The following is a 22,329-nucleotide window of genomic DNA, read 5'->3' on the forward strand; positions in this document are numbered from 1 at the left end:
ATTAAATGCCTCGTGTATCTAAATACTTATCTAGTTCTATTAGAATTCAATATATCACTAAGATAGCTATTTGCAGTATTATTTTTATTGTGTGTTTTGCCATATCCATTCCGCCTGAAAGGTTTACTTTCGAAATCAGAGGATATATTATTTTCATCTACAGAAAATTCTTCAAAACATTGGTTTAATAAAGTGTCTGGCTCATCTTGCTTATTTTTAACTTTTTTCTTTGACTGGTAACTGAGGCAATCCTTGTCGAAGTCTAAAGGAACAATACCGAGGTCTCCGCTATATCGATTTTTTGCAACTTGTAAATACTTTTTCCCCCTCACAGCTGTCAAACGTTTGTCCTGTAACAATATTTATAAATATATAAAGAGGCTATTGCAGGTATCATTGAAATTTACTTAAGGTGTCGTGAAAGCCAACTAGGGTCACTTATAAAGGATGTCTGGTAAATCGCGTTGCATTTTAAAATTCTCAAAACTCAGGCGTGATGATCTCGTTTTAAATCATTAGAAAAAATAGGGGCTAATTAAAATGTTACTTAAGTTTCCAACAGAAACAAGTAGTGTGGGAATCTACGCAGGGGGCGCGAATTTAGACTACGACAGCGCGGCGGTACCGGCAGCGAGCAGTCTCGCGGGATGCGCTTAGCAAGAGCACGGTGTCCAAATATTCAAATTTTTATTTATTACTACATATTATTTTGTTGGTTTTATATTTTATAAAGAAAAGCGTGTTCATGATTGTACTATGTCCTTTAATATGAAGCGTAATTTATTACACACCCTGTGAATTTACCTGATCTTCCGACTACTGCCTCGGAGCCATAGCCTGACCTCAGTGAGGACTTTAACGGTAAAACGCCAAGATAATTCCTTCGTTGTTGGAACATTTTTATCAAGGTTTAGATGAATATTTTATACCTGAACTATAAGTACGTTATCAGCTTCCTGAGACGCCTTGGCGCTGCCAAAAATTGAACTCGTCGATAGATCTTCCGATTCCCGTTCCTGTTATAGATGAAGCAAAATAGATCTGTATTTTTATTAAATTTTTATGTATCTCGCAGACAGACATACAAATAAAAATGTTTACTCTATTACACATTTAAAAGGAAGGAAGGGAGGCTAGTGTAGTTATTAGCAATGAGAATTGATCAGAGTTGGGGAGTACTTATTCACTTGTGAATTAGAACACTTATTCACTTGCGAATTAGTACATTTAAAAAAAATACAATTCGTATTTTAAAAACTTGATACTGAGATATTTTGTAGTTAGTATTTCAATTATCAAATATGCTTAAGTATTGTATTTTCTTTTTTAAATACATAACTTAATGACAATTAGTATATCGTATTGTAATTACTTGAGATATGGTATTTTTTTTAATCAAAGCAAATTATGTATATATGTATCATCATTTTAAGGGTTGTCCACCCTTAAAATGATGAGATACAATAGTGCTGGAAGACACGGAAATCGGAATAATATTAGTCCATATACATATATAATTCTGATTTCTTTTGACCATAATCCGATGCGTGTTAGGATCCCCTGCAAAAGTTACAGAGGTCATATCTCCAGAGATGTAACCAAGTCTAACGCCAGGGGGAAGAAGATATTATTCCGATGGTTAAGGCTGACCTTTCTAGGGTGCATGACGAGCGTGACGTGGCAGTGGCGGGCCGTGGCGAAGGTCCTGAAGGCCGCGATGACGGCGTCCTGGCGGTGGTAGCGGTCGCCGTCGCGGTCCTCGCCCAGCCCCAACATGAATTGCACGTTGTCTATCACCACGTGAGCGATATCATGCATGTACCGCGCGTGTTCTACTGCCTTAAAGGAATTTAAAAAAAAAGGTTCACATAGAACAGTCAAGAAAACAAATACGGAGGCTATGGGATACCTATGGAGGGCTGTGTGAATGTGTATCGAGCAGTTTAGTTCGCGAATTCATCCGCTATAATGGAGTTCTACTCGTAACTAAAGCTGTGCTAGGCAGATGAATAAAACAATATTTTTTCTCTGAATTTAAGGTTGGCTTAAAAAATTTATTTATTTATTTATTTATTTATTTCATCAAAACTTATCCTATCATTACAGTCATAAAAACCAATGCGATAGACAAAGCAACTTATACATTAAATTCTTACACAATATTAACAATTATAACATAGAACAAATACCGTAGTTCTTGTAAACTCGTTCAGAGAACAATGAAAAATATCTATTCTCCCAGCTATTTCGTTGAGAGTGGCCAGTGCCCGAGTCAGCGGGGCGCTCCGCAGCAGTCCCGTACGAGACGCCGGTAACAACAACAACGGCGGCCGGCGCCGACGTCCCACATACCTATCAGGGACATTTAGCTTGATTAAGTCTAGCACATCCGAGTTGTAACTAATTCCGCGAATCAATTTAAATACATATAGTAACAAAACTAAGTCTCTCCGTACACTCAACTGTGTGTAACCCACCATACCGAGCACAAATAGCGTAGGATATCTTAATGGATAAAAAGGGTACACTCCATAAAGCCTCAGGTATAAATATCTTAAAAATTTATTTTGAATTCGCTCTAGCATTTGTTTATATTTATCTTCATATGGAGCCCAAATGACTGCATTACACTCAAGATGGCTCCTTACTATAGCATTATATAAAGTTTTTATAGCTTGAGTACTTTTAAAGCCATGTGTCCTACGTAGTACTAATCCTAAGTTTCTATACGCCTTTCTGACCACAATATTGATATGTTTTACAAATGATAGTTCGCTTGTAAAATGGACACCCAAATCTTTCGCCTCTGTAACCCTTTTTATTTCTACATCTTGTATCACATACTCGTGTTGAATTGGTTTAACCCTTTTTGTAAAACTTAAAGTTACACACTTTGATATATTAAAATCAAGTCGATTTTTTAATGCCCATTCCGCCACTCGGCTAATATCCTCCTGCAGACGGTCGCAGTCCGCCGCGTCGCCTATCGCTAGCGATAACTTTAGGTCGTCTGCGAACAACAAACAACGCGAGTGACTGACGACTTTAGGCAAATCATTAACTATAATGACGAATTCAAGGGGGCCAAAATTACTACCTTGACTTACCCCTGATCGAACAAAATAACACAAAGAGCGATGTCCAGCATACTCAACAAATTGCTGCCTATCCGACATGTAGCTAGCCAGAAATTCAAGCAAATGTGGAGTGCATCCGACCTCTGCTAGCTTCTCCAATAGTATGTCATTATCGACAACATCAAAAGCTTTGCGGAAGTCAAAATATGCAACATCTACTTGTCCCCCGCCGTCAACGACCGGCACAATGTGACCCATGTGGCTTAATAGGTTAGTCATGGTGCTACGACCCGGCCGAAACCCGTGCTGCGCTTCGCAAAGTTGAGGACTAACTTGCTCAAAAATACTCTTTTGTATCGCTGAGTCAAACACTTTAGCTGGTGCAGATAATACTGCAACCGGTCTAAAATTGTCTACATTTCGACTTGAGCCTCCCTTTGGCACCGGTACGACACGGGTTAATTTCCAAAAATCAGGAAATTTTTCTAATTTTAGAGCCATATTAAATATATATAGCAACGGTTGAGCTAAAACAAGCCTACAATCTCTGAACAGGAAGGTGGGGATCCCATCAGGCCCGGCCGACCTCTTTGGTTTGAGTCTAGATAAAGACTGCATTACATCGCTCAACTGGAGCTGGTCTACACTGATACGCGCAGCGGCGTTTGCGTCACCTGCCGTTTTGATTGCAGCACATACATTCAATTCCGGTTGGTTCGGGCTATAAACTGATTGAAAGTACCTAGCAAACTCTTCGCAACATTCGTCTTCTTTTAACTCAGAACCATCTTTAAAAATAGTTTGCGAAGTCCTAGAACCCCTTTTGGATTTAATATAATTCCAAAAAGATTTCGGATCCTCTATTAAATGACTTTCAATCTTTTCCCGATGCCGTTCTTCCGCTATTTTTATCATATATTTAATTCTAGCCCTACACTGAGCGAATGCATTATAATCTACTTGAGACCTACTCTTTTTATATCTTTTGTGAAGAATAGCCTTACATTTAATTTCCCGAATTAATTCAGCTGTGTACCACTCTGGGTAACTCCTTGAATTTACATTTCTTCGCTTTTTGATGGGGACGCAATCATTAAAGACTTTATGCAATGTATTATAAAAATAGGTTATAATTAAATTTATGTCATTTAGGTTATAAATGGAGCTCCAATCTATTGTAGTCATACGCTCATACAACAACGGAAAGTTAGCTTTACTAAAGTTCCACTGTACCTGAGACTGATGCGGTTCCGCCTCGCTACTCCTGCTTGGTTGAGGAATCTCAACCTGAGCCGCGCTCCGCCCCGGCACGGTGACAGTAATATCCAGAGGGGGGTGTTGCACATCTACTGGCACCATCTCCTCTTTCGCGACACAAACATTCACTTTCTCTAACGTTGTCAACACTAAGTCCAACTGCCGCCCGATACAGTTAGGTACACTATTTCTCTGGGCGAGTTCACAATATGTACAAAAGTATTCATAGTAATTAACAATTGAATCAGAACACGAATATAAATTAAAATCCCCTAACATTATTACATTACTAAACTTTTTACTGATTTGTTCCAATATTTTAAACATTAACATGTATTCTTTCTCATTTCCATGAGGGGGAATGTACACGACACAACATAAAAATAAGTATCTTCCTCGTAAATAGACACGCGCACAAACTATTTCGAACGTATGGGCATCGATGTTTACATTGTCGGGTAACGGTACCCGCTGCAACTCAAAGCGCGGTGTGGCCACTAAAAGCGCGCCGCCTTGTTTTCGCCCGTCCATTCTATCGCACCGTATCACTGTGTAATTCGGAGGGACAAGTTCGGCATCGTGAATCGAGTTATGACAACCAGTCTCAGTTATCGCTAAAAAATCAGCATTTGAAGATTCTACTCCTGCAAAGAATGTTTCCAGCTTAGTTCTGAGTCCTCGCACATTTTGATAATAAATTTCAATGGTCATACGATAGCTATTTTGAATTATAGGTTGGTCTACGAAAAAAAATCCATTCGCAGAACTCAACATTCACTGGCCAGATGTCTGGCTGACACAGCTGTTCGTATACTTTTTCCGGTACCCCAATCATGAACGAAGCATAGTCTCTTTCCGTTTTTGGTACAACTTTTTCAACTTTAATATCTTCTAGGCCACAAATTTTTTTCACATAAGCTGCCATATCTTCTTTTGATGTTTCTTTTTGTAGACGCCATACGTGCAGGTATTTCTTTTTTTCTGTTCCTTTAATTTCAACCTCCCTTACACATCCACCTTTTCTGACCTCATTTTTGGAATATCTGCTTTTTTTCTTTGTTACTTGTATCCAGTTCTCTTCATTTTTGGATTCTAAACTAACTTCAGTCGGTTTTTCTGAGACAGGGTTTCTTAATTCTATTATCTCAGGTTCTTTTTTCTTAGGTTTTGTTACTTGCTTATCCTTCGCTGGTTTCGTGGCCACACTCTTAGCTACTTCTACCCTCGGCTGGCTTTGTGACAAAACTCCTGCGAATGATATTGGCACTACTTTCTCCTTTAAAGATGAGTCCTTTCCTTTTATTTTATCAGCTAGGCATCCTTCCAAATATTCATTTCTGTTCTGCAATGATTTTACGACACCTTCCAGATGTTCGATTTTGCTACATTTTTCTAATGCTACCGTCATTTGCTTTCGCAATTCTTGTAGTTCTATTTCTGATTTAATAAACTGATCATATAGTTTTATATAGGCTTCCTTCTGCATGTTAAATCCAGAGGTCATCTCAGATCTAAGGCTTCGTAACTCCTCCAGGACTTTATTCTCATTGCATGATATCGAAATGTCGTCGGCCGGCATCCTTCTGCTCCCACGTTCGTTGTTTACATAATTTGGAGTAAACGTTTTATTCATAACAGAAGTACTTCCTCTCACCGGTGTATCCGGGTTACCGCGCTTCGGGTTGCTGCAGACGCATTCTGGACATATCCAATTGTCTTTGTCCTCTTGAGTTAGTTTCTCGAATGAGTCCTTCGACATTCCCAAACAGTTCAGATGGTAACGTTTTTCACATATCTTCTTTGAGCATTCCATGTAGGAAATACCAAAAATAATGGCATTACACCCGTTACACTTCGTTTCCATAATTTAAATTATTATAAAACTTACGGCGCACGGTTCGCACGTCAAGCGCTCACGACAGCAGCGACAGTCAGAAATAATTTAATAAGATACTTTTACAGTAATTTAGTTGTACTTTAAGAAACAATATTAATTTATTTGCCTATATAGAGCATAATTTATGTTAAACTAGAACTTATCCTTGTTTAATTGTTGTGTGTAAATACTATCCAATTTGTGCAAAATAGATAAAGTGCCGTGTGGCTCCCGGCACCAATACAAAAAAGAATAGGACCACTCCATATCTTTCCCATGGATGTCGTAAAATGCGACTAAAGGATAGGCTTACAAACTTGGGATTCTGTTTTAGGCGATGGGCTAGCAACCTGTCACTAGTTGAATCTCAATTCTATTGTTGAGCCAAATAGCTGTGCGGTGCCATTCAGTCTTTTCAAGACTGTTGGCTCTGTCTACCCCGCAGGGGATATAGACGTGACGATATGTATGTATGTAGATATTAGGCAATTAAAATGTAATTGAGATAATGATTATTTATTGTGATTATTCAAAGAACCACCCTATAAATAAATTATTCGGGCAAAGTCCATTAGATAGCTATGAGGAATCTATAAGCTATTAAGATGTACTTATAAACGAGATGTCACAAAATTATCGACCGTTTTTGCGCATAACCTGTTGTTTATATCTAAAGACTAAATGTGTGATAAATTGGTTCTCAGTCATATTCTATAATGAAATAATAGTAGGTTTTTTATTTGAATTAATTTCTTAAGGTAAATAGCAAATGCTGAATGTAGGGTACCTATATTATAAGCTCAACCCTAGACCCTCTCATTCGGAGTGCCCCGTGACTTCCACTTTCCATATTTCTTACGTAATGCATTGCTTTATCGATATTTATCAACATGCGCGCAAAATTTGATTATATGTAAGTAGATAGTCACCCACAGTAGTAGTTGAGAATAATGCAGTCCAAAAATGCAGTACTGTAAAGAGCTAATTTGGTTATCATTTATAATGCGGAGTAGGTCAATTTGTTTTGCTATCTTATTAACCTAGATAATAATTAGATAAAGTATGCAATTTATCAACAACATTTTGATCAACACTCCTAGAATTAAAAACAATTTAAGTACTAAGTGGGCATCTGTTTTTAAATTATGAATTGTAAGCTATTTTAAATCTTTGTGTAAATAAATTTAATTAAATCCACATTATAAATCGAACACTTCATTACACCTTTACGGTTGGATACATTTTTATTTTTTCATTAAACAAATAAAGAAAATAAGAATATTATACTATGAAAATTAAGCAGAGCATGTAACAGTTACAACAAAAAATAATAAAACGGTCCATACCTCCATAACCACTTTGATAGGCTGTTGGCCGTGGAAGGCGAGGTAGTATATCGGCAGCTTCTGAAAGTCATCAGCGTATTTTGCAAAGTCCTGGAGGTTTGTCTCCAGCGGGACCCCCGCGAACTGCTGCAGCATGGTGCGCGCCAGCCGCGAGTTCCGGATCTCGAAACTGCCCCAGAGAGTGTTAACCTGCGATAATAATGTATATTTAAAGGGAAATAAACAATTTTGATCGACCCTGCTCAGTGCTCTCCCTGGAGACAAACAAGCGTAGGTTCAAGTTTCAGTGTGGGGTGTTTGTCTTATTAAGGCCACTTAAAGCTTAGCATAGAATATGTTATAGGTAAGTTATATTAAAGGTAGCTTTACGAATTGCACAGAGGAAGGTACATAACTAAAATGTGCCTTGTGCTTGTGCTCACAGCACATCTTCTGTCCCAACTTCTCAAGTAACATAGCAACACATTATAAATAAGAAGTTAGTTTATGCTTTATCTTATTAAAATTTTGTACATTAACTATACAAATTTAGCGGGTGCAATGATTCGGCTCGACCGCCACCAAAGGGAAAATCTTCCGCCAGGCTGGGTGTTATGCCTGGGGAGCTGCGGCTCCGACCGATGTGACCGTCGGTACTTACCCCTTGTTGAGCAAGGTCCAAAGACATCTCAGCACAGAGGGTGGTCTTCCCGCAGCCGGTGGGTCCCGTGAGGACGGTCAGCTCGCCCCGACGATGCCCGCCCAGCAATCGGGTAAGAGCTGGGAACCTTCGCCATTTTAGTCCGCGCACCTTTAAATGTATCACTTCACTTTACACATCTTCAGTGGAAAACGTAATTCAACGAACTTGATGACCTTGCTTACTTATCGTGTAGAATTCAGATTAGTTGGGCAAAACAAATTGGATGTATTGCAAAGAATATTTGTATTTTTTAACCCCGTTTTGGATGGCTGAACTACTGGGATTTTTCTTGTAATAAATTAATCTAGTAAGAACACTGGGAATTTGGATGCCACTAGACTTGCCAGTGAAACAAATTTGTCAACAACCCTACTATTTCGTAACGTACTTTCGCCAAAGATAGTTTAGTTTAACCAAATGGACATCTGTGTTTACAAATAATGCTCTTTGGGTTTTGAAAATACAAGGATGGGGTGGGAAATGGGCTGAAGGTTGAAAAATTCTTAAGAACAAGTAAACTCTTTACAAGTAACACTTTGCTGACCTTGTCAATATTAGTGAGTTCAGCATACACGTCATCTCTAAGGGCAGCGAATGTAGTGATTGAGCGGTGAGCCGCGGGCTTCGCCTCCGATACCAATGTTTTCAAAGAGAGGTCTGCCATGGCAGCCTCTGTCGCGGTTACTAGTCCATCTGTGGGCCTAAATTTACAACACTTTCAACTGTAAATAATATAATAAACATAATAATTAATTCTGTTGAAATGTATGTTTCAAATCTAATCGAACAAATTGAATATATAAAAAAAAGTTATGACCAAAAAAATTGGTTATACTCACTACATAAATGTAATACTTAGTATAACAGTTTGCTAGCTTATTTCTTATTAAGGATACCCAAGAAAGTAGGATAGAAGAAAGTCTATAGGACCTTAAGCTAACTATGACTGGGAAGAATAAGAGAGACAAGACTTAAGTACAAGTAGAAGTCACTGACCTTACAAATCGACACCTATTAACACTTAATTTGTCAGCAACAGAGCACATATTGTTCCAGTCACCCCAAAGACATAACTTGTTGTAATTTTCCAAAACAGGTAAAACAACCGGAGGTAAACTACAGTTGCTCAACCAAACCAATGTGCCTAAAAAGTAGCAAGAAAATAAGATTATGACATTTTTTTATGAACTTATATATTATTACAGTTAAAAAATTAATTGTTTTGCGTACCAGGGACTTTGTGAGAAGCCAAATGCAATACATCTTGTATACTTGGCACTAAAATAGCCTGGTCACTGCGCCCCACTTTGGGTGCCTTACATGAGAATAAACCAGCTGTGTGGAGGCCGTGGCATTCAGCCTCCTCTTCCTTTCCTGCCTGGAGTTTGCGGTATCCTACCACACTGTCTATTGAGTTTTTTAGAGGAAAATATAAAACTGTTTTATCAGTTGACACCCTTACTTCTGACAGAGTTTTACTTATGTCTTGAGAATACTGAAAAAAAGTCAGTAACAGGTATTTTGATAAACTTGTTTTGTAGTCAATAACTACCAACAATTAAGAAAATCAATACTTACCGGAAATTCAAACAGTCTAAAAAGATCTGATAGTTCAGATTCATTCAGTTTTGATAATGATGTGGTGTCATCTACAACCTTCTGCCAATTATTTTGAAACTCCTCACTATCTTTACGGCAATTCTCTTTGAAATCCTTTATTGATGCTTCTACCCTAGTCTTCTTTATAAGTTTCTCTAATATATTCCAATCCCCATGGACATTACATTTTGGACATGAAAAGTAGCCTGTAAAAAGAAGACTACAAGTGTATTTTTCTGCTGAATAGTTAAAATAATCAAAAGCACTTCATTGGTTGTGGGTGTTTTTCATAACATAAAAGTCAATGGATTTGTTAAGCAAATTTGATTGCCTCTATGGGGCAGTGTAAGTATGCTTGTCTGTGACATCAGAGGTCCCAAGTTTGAATCCTGGCCAGGGCATGATGAGAAATGAACTTTTTATGATTGACCTGGGTTTGAGATGTTTAGCTATTTAAGTATTTATTGTAAAATATAGTAACACTGAGTAAGTATCTTGTAACACAAGTTTCGAACTTACTTCAAGGCTAACTCAATCTGTGTAATTTGTCCCGTAGGTACATATGTTGATTTATTTAATGATCATAGCTTTAGTAAGCTCTTTCAAACTCTTTTTATTCCAATTAATTTCATTAACATACATGCAATCATTTCTTTATTCCTTACAGGGTAACTACTTTGAGAGTTTCAATGAGACTGAAAGGCTACATTCAGCTTAATGGTGGAATTACGATTCATATAGAGACAGATTAGCTTTCCATGATTAATGCTAGCACATTGACTAAAAGAATAATCCCAAGTTAGTTATAAGCCTTAACCTTTCATAAAATATGTGTTTTATAATGGACTTGGTTGGATTTAATTAAAATTATTAAGATTCGTTTCAGTAAACTACTCCTATATCCATCTTTATCCTTTGTACCATCTATATCTGCTTTGTGTTGTTTTGTATGTTTTCTCTTATGGTGCAATAAAGAGTTTTATCTATCTATCTATCTATCTAGATTCTATTAACATATTGTAACCATAAGCCATGTGGTTTTCGGCACTTAAAAATATAGAACCACTCCATATCTTTCCTATAGATATCGTAAAATGCAACTTTTGGCATCATGACATTCTAGGTTGATTTTCAGTTTTGTGGTACCGTCTTACCCGTGGTTTTGTTGACATACAATTTGTTCTCAGTTGGTTTATCTTCAGCGGTACATAAAGAACACTTGGTAGTAAGTGATGTAAAACCGTCTTGTACAGCTAATCCTTTCTGTCTTAACACTTTACGAATATCTGTTGCTGTAATTTTTGGAATATCATTAAGGCCTACGTCGTGTATATTTCTATGAGCTGATTCGCATCCATAAACTTTTAAAAAAGCTTTAAGTGGACGATACTTAATTGTTCTTAAGGAATGCCACATTTTTACTTCTCTTATAATAAGGTAATAAACTAATTAATAATATAATTACAAAATTCATTCACAAAAACATAACCTCATTTATATATCAAAACCAAATCAAAACAAAGTAGGTACCTACTTTGCTTTAAATGTCAACTTACGAGAAGAAATTGAAACTGACATCTGACAGCACTGTTGTTGTCCGACGAAAAGGCGCCACATTTGGTCTTTTTCCCAAAATAAGCCCTAAAAACCAGCTTATTAACGTTCCCAAATTAACACTAAAAGTATCTGTACATAACGTTTTTTCCAAAAAATTATATCTGACACTGTGAAAGGCGTGATATCGCTAAAGTAATGTTATAACTTTATATAACGTATGAAATAACGTTATCTCTTAACGTTGATAATAGCGATACCAATTAATTTTATAAGTAACGTTACCAATGAGCGTTATAAATATCGTTATCGATATGTGAAATTAAAATATGTTCTGTTTTATAAAATATACTAACTGCACAATACGCGACGCAGTTAGTATTGTTCACGGCGAATCCGGCATTAAATAAATCAATATAATAATAATTAAATCAATCAGTAACGTTCCATAAATTTACCGGTAAATATAAAAAAATAACGTTTAACGTCTTAACGATACCTCTTACCTTAACGGTATATGAATAGTTATAGAAAAGTAGTAAAGATTACCAGTTTTTTAATGGTAATTGCTGTCTGCCCTGCTAAAAACCTTTAAAGCAGTTTTTTGTACAAAACTCATTTTTATTATTTTGTTAATCTTTGAAAATAAAAAATCTTTCGATCTTGGATCGGGTTCCCTCGTAAACGGTTTGCAATTTGTACCAATCTGTACAATTTGTACTGAGGTCTGTCCAGTGGGCAGCCTGTTGCGGTGCGAGCCGGCGGAAGGCGCGAGGAAATATTGTTCAATAGGATTACATAAAATCTCCGCTTCGCAATCCTTTTTGTCAATATATCGCTCGTCGGTTGGTTAAAAGAAACGAAAGAATTTTTCATAATTTGTATATTTTTATATAAACAGTATTTACAGATATTTCTATTGATACTTGTTATAGTTCTATAATATTGTAAAAAAAAGCAAGGTACATAATTTACCATTTACTATCATTATATTGTTATGGTCAATTTACCTTAAATAATACAAATTAAAATATTTAAATTAGTCTTTACCCTTACAATTGAAAATGATTGAGATAAAAAATACAATATCTAAAATAAACATAATTTCACTAAATTCCTGAGATAAATTTTCTATAAAATTATACACAAACTATGTAGCGTGTCAAAAGTTTTTTTATTCACTATCATTAACTTCATCGCCTTGTGTGAGATCTTAAACTTACCTTGTTTTGGAATTTTGTAAGTAAGTCAAATATATACCCATCAAGATAATATTTATATAAATCAATTGTCTCTTGTTGCATATCGTACGTACTTTGGACCTCCTAGAGTTTTTCAATCGAGTGATGGTTAAATCATAACATCCTACAAACATCATAAACAAACATGTTTCAACTGCATTTACAACTGAAGTGCCTAAAATAAAAACCCAAAGTGATTTTAGGTCCCAAATCTGTACAAAATGAAAGAATCGCATAGTAATCAATATGGAAAATAATTGAAATTTTGGTTCGCGCTCATGGTCCTTTTACGTTTACATTAAGCCATAAGTGAGTGTTTCATCCATTGTTATACAGCCATGGTCGCGCCTAAAAGTACTCGTAGTCTCAGTACGGCGGCTGTTGATACTGTTGTCGCTGTAGATGTTGCACCAACGGTCCCTGTTGTTGTTGTTGTTGTTGTTGCATGGCCAGTATCTGTTGTCGCATGCGTTGTTGCGTCATCTGTTGCTGATACTGCGCGCTTTGTTGCGGTTGCATCCCCCGAGGGTAAGGCGGGGTCGGGCCGCCCATACCGCCCATTGTCACGTTGGGTGCCTGCTGAAAGAATATGAAAAAAATATATTTTAAAGGTAATGTAAATATGCCTTGCATGAAAGGAGTATTAATATGGATGAAGCGAAAGAAGTATGCAAGGAATGTGACAAGTGGAAAGATTGTAGTTCCTATGAATCGGTCCAGGGACGGGGCGTAATTTTATGTTTTATGAAAAAAAGAAGGTTAGGTAACAGTCAAAAGTAAAAAAAAATCAAAATTTTTATTTATTATTATAGGATACTTCATATCGCTTAATAATTGTCAAAACGTATGGTTTAACAACATTGGTTGACGTCAAATAAATTACTTAAAACTAAGTTTACTGCCACTTCCAAGGCGTCAGTGCAGAAGAAGCGGTAACAAACTGCAGTCTGTAAAACTTGCCATTTTTTACATGTAAGGTTTAGCCACATTACGTCTATACTTATCTGTTGAGTAAAAACATGTTTTAAAGTAAGAATACTAACCTGCATGTACTGCGGTCTGGCATTTTGTCTTTGTTGAGCTAAATACGCTTCTTGTGTCGCTCGTCCACCCATCATATTCTGCAATAAAATTACTTTTTTAAGACTCGGTACTTCATTTGAAAAAAAAATATACTGTTATTCAATTATACAAAAGAAAAAGAGTTATCTCAAAAATATTCTACAATAGGCCTATTTATGTTACTTTTCAAAAATACAATGTTCTGCTTTTCAAAAAAAAAAAAGTAAGATCAGTGTTTGAATTACCTGTTGGAATGTTTGTTGTCCGGGAAAGCCTCCCATCGAGTTACCCCCTTGTGGTCCCATTCCTCCGCCTTGATTGTTCATTGCACCCATACCTCCGCCTTGACTCATCTGCCCCATTTGTCCCATCGGTTGTCCCATTTGGCCCATGCTTTGACCCATTTGCCCCATACCCTGTGGTATTTGTCCCGATTGTCCCATTCCTTGGTTCATCTGGCCAACGTTTTGACTGATCGAACTGACACCTTGTCCCATGGAGCTTACTTGTTGGCCCATTTGGTTTCCACCTTGACTCATACTCTAAATAAACAAATGTAGCGTAAATATACTTCATTCGAAATAATCAAAATTTTTGTTTTTATATTTAACAGCTAAGGACTAGAAGAGAATCACTGAAAATGTATTGAATGAGGCTGCAACACATTTACATAAAACAAATAGTTCGACACTAGGAAATGGTTTTATTATTCTGTTTTAAAAATTTTTTTTTTATTATACATACAGAGTTAATATATTCATGAAATTGATATGTGTATAAATAAATTCCCTTGTAGCTTCATCATGATAATTACCTGGTTCATCATCTGCTGCTGTCCTCCCTGCATCATCTGCTGCCCGAACCCGTACCCTTGCTGCATGCCGCCGTACTGGTTGCCGAACATCTGCCCGCCCATGCCGCCGATCTGCCCGGCGCCCATCTGGTTGCCCCCCATTTGGGCGGCGCCCATCTGCCCCGCGCCCATTTGCCCTCCCATTTGTACGCCGCCCATTTGACTCATTGGACCCATGCCACCCATCCCCCCCATCGGTGCCATTTGACTGTAAAAATGAATATACTTTTACGCACCACTGTTAATAAGTATTGTATTTATGAAAAAAATATCGGATATTATAAACAAAGTTTATTTTTAACATTTTATCCTTTATCTTAACCATGCTATTTCTACTAGCACTGGCACATTTTTTGAGTTATAATAAAAATCCGTGTATTGCTAAATTATAGTTTATATAGTATAGCATTGAATCGGTATTATGTAATGGCGGTGTCAAACACAGATTGAGTCTTACTTGGTCTGCATTTGCCCCACTCCCATCTGGTTTGGTTGCATCTGCCGCATGCCTTGTCGCGGGTACGGTGCGCGGGCGTGCGGCGCGCCCGGGTAACCGCTTCCCTATAACACAACATAAATACGACATCTGATTAGGTTAGGAATAAGAAAAAAAAAATTTTTGTTTCACACCTAACCGTCTTCCTAAACTGACCCGACGTATCGTTAGGGCGTATAATATCAGATAAATTTTATCTGATTAATCGCGATACGGTGAAAATATATCTTTTATATGCCTATTCAAAAATAAGCATAAAGAAAAATTACATTTATCATATACTACACACACATACACAACTCGGCTTTCACTAGGGATGTCCGCAATTAAAATAAATGCTAAGAGAATGAATGATATTTATATTTCTTCTTGTAATTGTTTCGCTTCTTAAAGAAGGTTGATGACCATCATGGCTATCCTAACTCTGGTTTACGTTTACCCTGGATCTTTCCTTGCATTACGAGATGTAGATTAATAACTTTTTTTTTTTCCCATGTGTTTCTTACTTATAGGAACGAGGACAAATGATGACGAGCTTTAAACAGAAGTCTTGAAAGATGTTTTAGTAACATTACCTGCATCTGTGCCATCTGGTTGAACGGTAGCCGCTGTCTCAGCATATTGCTAAGCGCCTGCTTCGACTGTGTGTTGGACGGTGGCGCCACGCCACGTGGGTTTACGCCAGCTGTAAACAGCATCAACAAATATTAAATGAGGCCAATTTCTATTGATGAAATATAATCATTATTCTCCGGGTTGCGTCTTCCCTTGGAGTGACCGGGGTCCATCTACGTCCCAGGAGTCAGGGTATGGATTTGATTAGATTATGTTGTAAATCCTTGTATAATCCTTAAAAAATATTTATATTTAAAGGTGTTGGCCTCAAAGTTGCAAATACAGAATATTTCAAGAAAACATTCGCCAAATTTTTATCTGTCTTCTGGAAATCTGAATGTTTTAGATATTTTCGATCTCTATGTTAACAACAGATCTTTGTTTCGGCCTTAGGAAAAATGACACTACAAGAGGACTAATGCCAAGAGTATGAACCGACGGGCTTTTTAAAGAAATGCAGTATGCCTAGCAAGCGGAAAGATTTAATCACTATCTACTTCTCCGGAAAGAAGCGTGCTTATATATCTCTCAATATCTCTCGTGTTTGCGTGTTCCAAGTTGAACCCTCCACGACTATGCTTCGCTTATTATGCTTCTCTACACAGAAGTGAACACGCAACTTTAACACCAGGGGATGATGGCAGTTCTGATGAGGAGTATGATGATGACAATGATTAAATTTTTTTTAAAATAAAATACCTGGCGGGTTGTAATAGTTCTGCCCCGGCTGCGGTTGCGGCGTGGGGAACCACTGCTGCGGCTGCTGCATGAACTGCGGCTGCTGATTGGCCGCCGGCGCCATGCCGGGCTGCCCCGCGTTGGGGTTCGGCACGCCGTTGCCGTTCGTCTGCACAGGACGGCAACATAACGTCAATAATGATTTTTTGAAGTTTTGTAATCTTTTTTTTTTACATTGCGGTGTAGGTCAAGCTCGTGCTCCAAAGAAATTTACTTGATGTTGATTTTTTTAATTGCAAACTGCTTAGTTAAACCTTAAGGTATGGTACCAAAATCTGTGTAAATGCCCCTAAAATCTAATAACTTTTCTTCGAGCTGCATGTGTGTTAATTAAAAAAAATATTTCTGAAGCTTTGTAGTCAAAACGGATTTGACTTTTTATCGCGCAAGAAACTATCGCTATTCCACTTTTTATTATGACGTGAAACGGGTCAGCGATAGTTTTCCGCGCCATGCTACGGAGCCGCTCAGCGTTCTTCATTGAAATTGTTTTCATTGTACAGTGCGATTGCAAACTTTCAACTGTTACCAACTCACTACTACTGAAAAAGAAAACTAATAACAATCTTACCGGAGTGGCAGCCTTAGCCTTCTTCATCTTCTTCCCGGAAGCGGATCGGGAGCGGCCTTTCCCTGCTCCCGTGGGACTCGAGTCCAAGCTGCCGTTGTCCTGGTATCGACGGATTGTTAATGCATTAGTGTATATGGGTAAACGTTAAATGTTAAGAGAAGAATATAAAATGGGAAAGGCTAACAACCCCGTTGTCAACGGCAGGGCAAGGCAATATATAGATAGGTTTGATGTAAAATTTCGAGTTGCAATGGTACCTGTTTGTTGTCGTTCGCTTCTAAATCTTCCGGTGGTAGTGGCAGCGGTTCCAGGTAGTAGCTTAGCGGTTTGACCAAACTGTGCGTGTGGAACTTGAGTAGTCTGCGGAAAACAATACACGCTTTAAATTATTACTTGTTTCAGTTTTCACTATTCAAAGTTACAGGTCTCATACAATAAAAAAAAAATTAAAAGACGATTGAATTGCATATTCTCCGCGATTTGTTCTGTGTATGTATTAAATTAGAAATTAAATTATATATCATATTAAAACTAATTAGAACGGTGCAACACTTTCCTATATAAAAATTATGTCAATTACAGAAACCAAAGCTGTAGTCAAAAGGCAGGTTACAAGTGACGAGCTATAAAGATAATAATTTAAAGATAACATACTTGTGAGCGTTCTCGTATGTGAGCGGTTTCCTCTCGATCTTGGTGGCCGCGAACCACGCCCACGACAGCGGCGCGGGGTTGCGCCCGCCCTCCACGAGCTCCCAGCTCGACACCCGCTGCTTGTCTGTGAGCCGGAGACCCTGACCACGCAAAAAGGTTTTTGAATAATGTTAGGGTTTTCGACCAAGCTCCACCACCTCCTAGTTCGATCAGGTTATCAGGGATTCAGTTTTCGAAGTTTGGACTATTTCTTTCTTTGGTTATCCTAAGTGGTAGGAAGCGGGAGAAGATAAGGTTTACCCGGTCTTTAATTAGAGAGGATAGGGGTTTTGGGGTTTATAACCACCTTCGACAGACTCTTTGGTATTAGCCGGACTCTGAATCGGGACCTTGCAATGGAGTGGATTTTGGTAATTCTCCCGAATGTTTATCATTTGATATAGAAGTTAGAAAGAAATAACGCCATAGGCTAAACAAGGAGTCGCTCCTTCGCGTGTAGCTTAGTAGTTGATATATAACCCAATTTTCAATTCTTCTATCAAGACCTAGGTCGAGAACAAGAAAACAAATCTGTGCCAAATAAAAATATACCTGTTTTTTTTCGCTGTCAAATCCAGATATCTTATTTCCTTTTTGGTCCATCAAGCATCCAAGTGGCTCACATGCAATCACCTGCGAGACAAAGAACGTAAATTTTAAAAACCATCATTATGTCAGACGATGTAATCTTTACATTTCTTTAGAGGTAACTAAAGTTTCAACTCAAAATATTACCTCTATAATAGTGTTCTTGGACAACGGCAGTAGCTGCCTTACGGCTTGTACCGACGGCCCGTGCTTATCCCCGACTTCTTTCTTCAGTTTCTTCATGAGATTTTGATAGTGTTTCCTGTTGTTGTCATCCCCGCCGTCGGCTAGAGTCGAGTGGATCAGTGTTGCCAGCATGTCGATGAGGGTCGTGAAAAGATTGCTTCGGCATAAGCTGTGGGAATTATGGTTTTAATGAATAAAGACAGAAGACTTTGTTTAATAAATACATAATTTTACGTGGCTGTTTGCGGTGATGTACTGTGGCGCTAGTATTTATTTATTAATTTAAACTTTATGCACAAAAAATTAATCACAGATAAGGCATAATATCATACGAGTAATGTTACGATCATCTACCAAAATAACCAATAGCTTTTAATGAGCGTTGCGTGAGCAGAGCGCTCAATCAGAGGACCGTCGTATCACGTTAAACATGACGCCGCGAGTCGAAAGCGGTATATTATTAAGACGTGAGTCAAACAATGTTAACGGCTATGTATATCTCACCTGTTATTATAGGCATCTATGACTTGATGCGCCACTAGTTGCGTGAGCAGCACTGCCCAATCGGAAGTGAGCTGGTACGAGCGTCGTATGGCGTCGAACATGCCCCCCGCGAGTGAGAAGCGAAGTTGCAACGCTTCGGGCGCCGCTTCGTCTTGCCACGTGTCACCACACGCGGCCCGCTCGTGGTCGCGGGCGTGGGTTAAATAGTGTTGCAGTTGGGCGTGGATGGAGCTTAGTAGGCTTTCCTGCAAGAAGTTATGAAGGTTATACATACATACATACATAAAATCACGCCTCTTTCCCGGAGGGGTAGGCAGAGACTACCTCTTTCCACTTGCCACGATCTCTGCATACTTTCTTCGCTTCATCCACAAGGTTATTGCCACGATCTCTGCATATGTACTTCCTTCGCTTCATCCACAAGATTATGAGGCTTCATATTCAATGCAATATTTTTTTATGAAAAGTTCTATTATCTGACTGAACTAGTTTGATTATAAGAAGGTACTATCGATTTGTGTCACCTTCTGGTCGTCCTGGTGTCGGAGGCAGGTGAGCACGAGCGACAGCAGCGGCTCGTTGGCGAGGCGGACGGCGCTGCCGCCGCAGCCGCAGCCGCCGCTGCAGTTGCTGCTGACGCCACGTTTGCCGCCTCCGCCGCCGCCGCTGGACCTGGGAATAATACTCGAATGATGAAACTCAAGCGAAAGCGCAAAGGAAATGTGAGCGTGTCCGTTACTATACGGACCGAGAGTGGTCTCAATCTATGTGAGTAAACACATAAGCGCAACATTTAGCGTTCGAAAGCCTAACCAGTATATATGACAGTATGAGCAAAAATGACCTGAGTTTTTTTTGTAAAATACTGGCGTATAATTGTACTACGTGATAAACGTTTGTATGTAGTAGTTTGTAAGTGTATATAATTCAAATAATAATAACCCTTTATAACTGGGACTCTGATGACTCTTGCAGTCTCGATGGGATCCGCTGCCGCCGCCGCTGCCGCTCGAGCAGCTGCCGCTACAGCCCGCGCCCCAACCGCTCTCCAATATCTACATTGTCAAAGAAAACAATAGATATGAGATATAATAAAAATCATAATTAATATTGGTAGATACATTTGTATGTTATAAATTTTTAAAGTTTACGTAATATATGACAATATTAGTCAATATTAGTACGTGGCATCGAGTCCGCAGCAAATAAGGGATTTTATATTAGCAAACACACTACAGGGCTTTAAAGCATGTTATATATTCTATACCAATATAAGTAACTTTGTTTGTTTGAAGGGCAAATTTTCGGAAATAATGGACGATCATGAAAATTCTTTCATCGACGATAAAAAAGTACATTATCTGCAGGTGTTGTGTCTACCATGGGCGAAGTCGTGGCGGGGCGCTAGTGTGAGAAAAAAAAGGATTAATAATAATATTCTGCCAAACATACTTGTCCAGCTTGTTTCAGAACTCTTCCTTGAACTGCGGGTGGAAGCTTGGCGACCAGTGGCGCCACCAACCACACCGATTCGGGCCATTTACTTGTGCTCACTACACCGCGATCTGTGCCCATCCTGTAACATAAACAGTGCATTATAATTAACAAGTACAGGATGATATTTGGTACATTGGTATCCTTAAATACTATTAAGTATAGTAAGGTATGGTTTTCAAAGTATGTTACTTTGGCCCACAGAAGATATTGTACTGATAATACATACGTTAACTGATTAGCTAGCGCCACAGTGTGCAGTGTGGCGACATCTCTACGCCACTCGTCACAACATCCAATCTCACAACAACTGTCAATCATCGCGAAGAAATTGACGCGCTCAACCAATAGCAGCGAAGAACCCAAATCGCGATTTCAGAGATTTCATGGATTGGAGCTATATATACAACCTCCGACACAACATCGTCGGAGCCGCGGTTCCCCAGGCATAACACCTAGCCTGGCGGAAGATCTTCCCTTTGGTGGCGGTCGAGCCGAATCATCGCTCCCGCTACATTGGTGACCCCGACGTGATTGGAAGCAACCTTCTCCATCATCATCAACTCCAATCCTCAGCATCACTCCTCACTCTGCAAGCAGTCTCACAGCAAGCCAGCAACTGGGTATCGCAGCAGGTCCTCCATCGCAGCCGACTCACCGAGCTTCCTGGTCCTGTCTCCACCCGCATTCACTCTCATCGACTTCAGCGACCGACGCATCTACCGCAGCCCACGCCTGGATCTCTTCGACGGCCGCTCTTCTCTCCAGCGTGGCAGCTCTGCACGATTTCTCTCGGCGCCAACAAGTCGACTTCGCTCTCTACTGTCTCGACTCACCGCAGACTACGAGCAACGCAACGGCTCACTCCTGACTCACTAGGACTTCGAGCAACTTCCGACTCACTGGAAGACAACTGGCACTTGCAAGCTACAACTGAAGCACAGATTGCACAGCAAGATCAAGACTTCAGACCTCCGGTCTTGGGGGGGAGTATTGTGGCGACATCTCTACGCCACTCGTCACAACATCCAATCTCACAACAACTGTCAATCATCGCGAAGAAATTGACGCGCTCAACCAATAGCAGCGAAGAACCCAAATCGCGATTTCAGAGATTTCATGGATTGGAGCTATATATACAACCTCCGACACAACATCGTCGGAGCCGCGGTTCCCCAGGCATAACACCTAGCCTGGCGGAAGATCTTCCCTTTGGTGGCGGTCGAGCCGAATCATCGCTCCCGCTACATGCAGCAAACTCAGTTCTGAAGAGACGTTCGGGAACTGCTTAAACATTAGCTGCAAGTCTAACCACTACATTTAGACAAACCATTGTCCTACATTATGTAGACACTCACCTGTCTTTATCGGGTGGCGGCGGGGCAGGCTGCTGGAACACGTTGATGACTGCTCGCGCCACGGTGTCCAGCCAGCCGCTCAGTTCTGACGAGCCGTTCGGGAATTGTTTGAACATTAGCTGTAAGTCCAACCATGACATCCGGAGAGACCATTGCTCCAGATTCTGTAAAAGACGACGAATTATAAAGACTTGTAGAATGTCTAACCATTTATTAATTTAGACTTTATTTTGCATCTGAATTATGGTGGAATTTATTTTGATGTTTGATTTTATAATGGCCGAAATGTTAAGACTATGTTACACTGCATAGTCTTACCAATCATGATTACAAAAGTTACCTCTAATAATCGTGTTATCATAGTCTTCTGGTCCAGATCGGGATGAGTATGGCTCGCTGAGTCAGGATAGCAAATCATATGCAGTAACCTGTAAGAATATTAACATATTACTAATGAAATGACACTGTATTAACATACATAAAATTTATAAGTATAGTCGGGGCAATCACCTTGCCTTATTTGAACTGGTGAGAAGAAC

The 22,329-nt window shown here is 39.0% G+C and overlaps 2 protein-coding genes across 4 annotated transcripts in view; both read right to left on the reverse strand.

Annotated features, from left to right (window-relative positions):
• Positions 1 to 26: 26 nt before the first annotated feature.
• On the reverse strand, positions 27 to 11,424 carry LOC106136995 (mitochondrial DNA helicase). Of its 2 annotated transcripts, XM_060954399.1 has the most exons (11): positions 11,394 to 11,424; positions 10,992 to 11,129; positions 9,817 to 10,043; positions 9,469 to 9,733; positions 9,235 to 9,382; positions 8,783 to 8,939; positions 8,197 to 8,346; positions 7,557 to 7,745; positions 1,651 to 1,839; positions 930 to 1,016; positions 27 to 350 (listed from the first exon to the last, which is right to left on the reverse strand). In XM_060954399.1, exons 1-11 carry the CDS (start codon positions 11,413 to 11,415, stop codon positions 27 to 29), a joined length of 1,896 nt encoding a protein of 631 aa, XP_060810382.1. In that variant the 5' UTR covers positions 11,416 to 11,424. The 2 variants fall into 2 exon arrangements, with proteins under 2 accessions (XP_060810382.1, XP_013193173.2); XM_013337719.2 differs by lacking the exon at positions 11,394 to 11,424 and having other exon boundaries at positions 10,992 to 11,360.
• An 874-nt stretch (positions 11,425 to 12,298) lies between these two features.
• The window catches only part of LOC106136898 (mediator of RNA polymerase II transcription subunit 12), a 30,446-nt gene continuing 20,415 nt past the window's right edge, over positions 12,299 to 22,329 (reverse strand). For both annotated transcript variants that reach the window (XM_060954294.1, XM_060954293.1), the window contains exons 32-49: positions 22,131 to 22,218; positions 21,791 to 21,954; positions 20,391 to 20,514; positions 19,881 to 19,993; positions 19,463 to 19,610; positions 18,939 to 19,183; positions 18,396 to 18,603; positions 18,213 to 18,293; positions 17,622 to 17,761; positions 17,225 to 17,327; positions 16,968 to 17,066; positions 16,358 to 16,505; positions 15,619 to 15,728; positions 15,005 to 15,108; positions 14,509 to 14,755; positions 13,940 to 14,236; positions 13,676 to 13,753; positions 12,299 to 13,211 (exon numbers count right to left, since the gene is read on the reverse strand). In XM_060954294.1, the coding sequence (XP_060810277.1) occupies positions 12,999 to 13,211; positions 13,676 to 13,753; positions 13,940 to 14,236; positions 14,509 to 14,755; positions 15,005 to 15,108; positions 15,619 to 15,728; positions 16,358 to 16,505; positions 16,968 to 17,066; positions 17,225 to 17,327; positions 17,622 to 17,761; positions 18,213 to 18,293; positions 18,396 to 18,603; positions 18,939 to 19,183; positions 19,463 to 19,610; positions 19,881 to 19,993; positions 20,391 to 20,514; positions 21,791 to 21,954; positions 22,131 to 22,218 (2,710 nt within the window). In that variant the 3' untranslated portion in view covers positions 12,299 to 12,998. The remainder of the gene's footprint in view (positions 13,212 to 13,675; positions 13,754 to 13,939; positions 14,237 to 14,508; positions 14,756 to 15,004; positions 15,109 to 15,618; positions 15,729 to 16,357; positions 16,506 to 16,967; positions 17,067 to 17,224; positions 17,328 to 17,621; positions 17,762 to 18,212; positions 18,294 to 18,395; positions 18,604 to 18,938; positions 19,184 to 19,462; positions 19,611 to 19,880; positions 19,994 to 20,390; positions 20,515 to 21,790; positions 21,955 to 22,130; positions 22,219 to 22,329) is intronic.

This window comes from Amyelois transitella, chromosome 4 (genome assembly GCF_032362555.1).
Source record: "Amyelois transitella isolate CPQ chromosome 4, ilAmyTran1.1, whole genome shotgun sequence".
NCBI classification, from domain to species: domain Eukaryota; kingdom Metazoa; phylum Arthropoda; class Insecta; order Lepidoptera; family Pyralidae; genus Amyelois; species Amyelois transitella.